Source organism: Pararge aegeria, chromosome 2 (genome assembly GCF_905163445.1).
Source record: "Pararge aegeria chromosome 2, ilParAegt1.1, whole genome shotgun sequence".
Classification (NCBI taxonomy): domain Eukaryota; kingdom Metazoa; phylum Arthropoda; class Insecta; order Lepidoptera; family Nymphalidae; genus Pararge; species Pararge aegeria.
This window is the reverse complement of record NC_053181.1, coordinates 2,181,049-2,185,646: the sequence shown is the minus strand read 5'-3', so window position 1 is coordinate 2,185,646 and position 4,598 is coordinate 2,181,049. Positions and strand designations below refer to the sequence as shown.

At 31.3% G+C, this 4,598-nt stretch overlaps 1 protein-coding gene across 1 annotated transcript in view; it reads left to right on the top strand.

The window, feature by feature from the left end:
* The first annotated feature begins 327 nt into the window (after positions 1 to 327).
* The window catches only part of LOC120629543 (neuroblastoma-amplified sequence-like), a 41,769-nt gene continuing 37,498 nt past the window's right edge, over positions 328 to 4,598 (top strand). The window contains exons 1-5 of the mRNA XM_039898504.1: positions 328 to 540; positions 915 to 1,012; positions 1,889 to 2,022; positions 2,505 to 2,638; positions 2,988 to 3,082. Coding sequence (XP_039754438.1) covers positions 469 to 540; positions 915 to 1,012; positions 1,889 to 2,022; positions 2,505 to 2,638; positions 2,988 to 3,082 — 533 coding nt within the window. The 5' untranslated portion in view covers positions 328 to 468. The remainder of the gene's footprint in view (positions 541 to 914; positions 1,013 to 1,888; positions 2,023 to 2,504; positions 2,639 to 2,987; positions 3,083 to 4,598) is intronic.

Genomic DNA, 4,598 nt, shown 5'->3' with positions numbered 1-4,598 from the left:
CAGACAAATAACCATTTGGTAAATTGTCATTGGCAAATTTTTATCTATGACCTACGACTAGTGTCTTGAAATTGCGTTTTTAATAAAGAATTAAAATTGCAGTATAATTTCGATTGAGGTTGATGAAATTGTGTTTAGCTACAAAGATTTAGCAATGAATATAATGTTGTAATAGGAGTTGCAGTTGCAGCAAGAATTTATTGCAAAGGCGGAAAAGTTTTTCAAATAAAAAAATCATTACTTTAAAGTCTTGAACGAAAATGTTAAATGTCATTCTAGTTGGTTGTCATAAAATTTGGCAATTTACCGTCAAAGTATTAGGTCGAGTTTTCATTGGCAAGAAACCACATACCGAAGAAAAGAAAACAGTAGTATTATTTAATGTATTTTAGTGTATTTATCGCAAACTATGTATGTAAAATAGTTTTAACCCATTCAAATAAGAAGGTAATATAGAAATTGTTGAGAATGGCTGAAAACAAACCCATTTTACACGAGTTATATGTATTTTCTGAATGGAAACCTGAGCCAGAATATTTGGTAAGTTTTTTACCATTTTAAGTAGATAGGTAAGCCATACAAGCCTTAAAAATGGAGGACTTTTCCAGATCGTCTTCCGATCAGTGCCAAAAGCTGAAGGCTTGATTAGATGTCGTGGCTTAAATTCAATTTTGGGATTATACAATTTCAAAAATTTACTGCAGTCTTGTGTCAAAATTCGTTTATATCTAGCTACCATATCAGCAAAGCTGTACCACCTATGATTTAGTATTGTTGTACTATAAATCATACAACTTGATACCATGTCATGAAGATTAATAAACACGCATACCTATTCTAATGTGCTTTTGAATACCAAAACACTGACTCTTAGAGAGTGTAATAATGTTTATAATTAAAATAATAAATTTCAGCAAAAACCTGACAATATATTACCAGAGAATATATCAAGTTTGTGGCGATGGTTAAAATTTTTTGGCCCAAAAAAGAGTTTGATAGACAGTGTTACTGCGTAAGTAAATTTTTCAATTTTATTAACTAAAGTATACTGTAAAAGTAGGTTCATGAACTAACAGGGGTTTCACCTGATTACTAGTAATTAGTCTAGTGGTTATGTTTGTCTACAGATAACAGGGTCCTTTGTTAGATTCTCAGCTAGGTTGTACTACTTTTAGGTAATAGGTTTTTCAGACAAGAGATTTTCATTACCAGCCAATTGCTTTAGAAAATGTTGAGGCATTAAGCTTGGTTATCATAAAACATATTCTAGAAATCTATATTGTTTGATCTCATACGCCCAACAGTCATCTTTAAGAAAATGTTGTTTTTGGATAACCTTAGATTGGATACAGATGTATGCAGACTGCTATTAGATACTGGAAACACCACTGTATCTATCTTTTATGTTACTGTCCTGTGTGAGAAAAAAAAGCAAATCAACCCCCTGCGCAGAACATGCTGTTTCTGGCAACTAGTATTGGTTTTGGGAATACTATAAGTTGTAAACATTAGATGTGATACTGAAACTTGGAGTTCTGCTTAGCTGCCTCCCTAAAAGGAAGGCTAAGGAAATAGATGAGACCTGGTTTCATAATTTGCAAACACAGGTGGACAATGAAATTAAGATTATCATGAAAAGACTTATATATGTACTATACTATATATATTTTGACTTTCATACACACAATGTTCTTTATTCCACCTATTAATTAATATGTATTTGTGAGGTTTTAATCCAAAATAAAAATGTAAAACAGTGGAATGAAAACATTTCTTCAGAATAGTCTGTGTTATTATGAACTCTGGAGCCATTAAAGTTCAAGTTTATTTGGTGCTTGTGGAACTTCTAATATCACTAAATAAAATTTAGTAACTTAATAACTTCCAGGCACTTAGAGAAGCAGCAGAAGTGGCATATAGCACTAGGTGATGAGGGAAAAGTTATTGCGGTTCTCACAGATAACATATTGGAGATTAGAACCAAAAGGTCTGAGTATGCTACCATTGCAGCACGGACTACAGGTATAGTAAATAAATGAAGCCATTTGGAATGTAAAAAAAAAAAAAAAATCCAATCCAAAGATAGGTTTAAACTAACCCCCTCCAAGAAAATTGCATGAAAAATTGTAATTTTTTTATTTTTTGTGGGAGCTTAAACTTATCTTAAAATCTGTACTAAAATTAAATAATATATTTAAAATTGGACCATTACTTAACTACCACATACTGCGGAATGATAGCAACAACTTGACACAACATTTAAAGAAGTTTTGTGGACTGTTGTATTAATGTTTTGGTGAAATGTGTAGAAGTTGTAGAAAACAATATGGAGTGCATACTGATGAGGTTTCTGTAGCATATAATTTTTTTTTAAATGTTTAATGATATAATTATTAAAGAATAAAAAAAATTTAAATGTTCAAAAAATAATTTTTGTAAAATAATTTGTTATATTATTTGCATTATATATCAAATCAACTTAAACCTATTTATTTTTTCTGCAGTTTCCAGAGATGGTTATTCCCAATGGAGGAAGTTGGTTTGGAGTCCTGACTGTTCATTTATAGTTGTGGCCTACGGCAATGGAGTTGTTAGCTTTTTTGATCTCACTGCTTCCAATCTTTTCAACATACCAGTTGTAAGTTGATCAAAGCTACCATACTAGAAATATTTACATTTAACCACTATTCACACTGCTAATATATTTTAATTTATAATTCATATAAATTATAATTCATGGAACAATTGTATACAGTATCAATATCAGTAATTCGAATCTAAGAAACAAAACAAACAATGTTTTTTTCAAAATTTATTATAGCCAGACCTCTAGTGGCGCCCTCGGACATCTTTTCGCTCAGCTTTTTCTGTGGATACCCAATTAACAAGTTTAAAGAAAATATATCTGTATTTAACGTGCTTATCACGGGACATGCTCATTGTGTGCAAGACAATTTATTTATTATTTATTATTGGATTGGTTGCAGGATTGCTCGAGACCTGGAGGCTTGGAATGTACAGATAATACTCACGCAGTTTCGGCCATTGTTTTTAGGCCGCTAAGAGTTAAAGATACGAAATGGTATGTTAAAATTATAGGATAAAAATCTAAACTGAATACAAAAGATTGTTTCAAATATAGTGTTTAGAAAACAAAGTTGTCCGATGTGGATTTCAATCCTTTATATCTATCACATATAATGATTAACATCCTCAGATAAGAAAATTGCGAAGCTAGGAGAATTAGAAATTGAAAATAGACTTAAATTTGACAGAGATATGATAACATTGCATATAAATTACTTTACATGTACACTTAACTTTGGAAACTGTTACTAAGTTTGACAATACTTAATCATGTGATATTGATCATTTTATAGTTATTTATGCAACTGTTGTTTAATAAGGGGTATTACTTATTTACATCTTTACAGAGACTTTATCTACACTAATAATATGAATACTCAGTAAAAGTTTCTGAGACAGTTAGTTTACTTCTAAAATTAAAACAGCCAGTCCTATTAACCTTATATTACTGAATATATACAAATAAACAAAGTATTAATTCAAGAATTGTTTATTGTAGTAGTAATTAACATTTTTTATATATCTAGATATATAAATATATACGGTGTACTGCCAAAACTTGAATCGCAATTTTTACTGCAAACCAATAAAATATCGAAGCGGCGAGGAGTCAAATTTCCTACTTTGTTATTACGGCGCTGTAAAAACGCGCGTCACTGAAAATGTTCTTTTTTTGAAATTCATACAGATACCAGACATCGAGAAGTTGAATGTGGCTGTCTGTAGTAAACCCTTTGCGTAGAAGGAACAAAAAAAATAAAAAATAATGGAGTCTAATTATGAAATTCAGTACAACATTATGTCATCCAAAAGGATGATATCAGATATGCTAAATGTTTTATGTTAAAAGGTTATTAGGGTCATTGGGTGTTAGGGTCATAGGGTCATTGTGTTTAACAGTTCTGAAACAGTTAGCTTATTGCCAACATTAGGCAATAAGCTAACTGTTTCAGAACTGTTTCATAGAGCATTGCAAAAGGCATGGGAGTAGATTAAAGCATATTCGTCACAAGACATAATATAAAGCGACTTTTGATTATAGATTAATATATATAATCATTAAAATCGAGCATATCTCTAAGCACTTTACAGGTTTATTGTACTGCCCAAGATTCAATCTGACTTTGCCCTTAGTGTCAGATTTGTTTAGGTATGGTAATGACTGAGTGAAATGGAACCAATTTATCTGGCATTAAAACTCGAATCTCTGCTGTACTGAAAAAAAGGGGAATGTTACAGCACCTTTTAGACTTGTATAATCATGCAGTGGCGGGCACAGGGTTTTTGACCATGGTATGCATAAGGAAGGAAAATGGCATAAAATGGAAAAATCGTTCCCCTTTATGAGTAATATTTAATTTTTAGTGCTTCATAATTACCATGTATGAAGTGCACGCCACTGTAATCATGTACCATCAGTTGAGATGCAGTCAGGTATTATGAAAATGAAGCTTAATTTGCTATACTCCGCGAACAGCAGCTGAATCTGTATGGTGCAATTTATAATTACT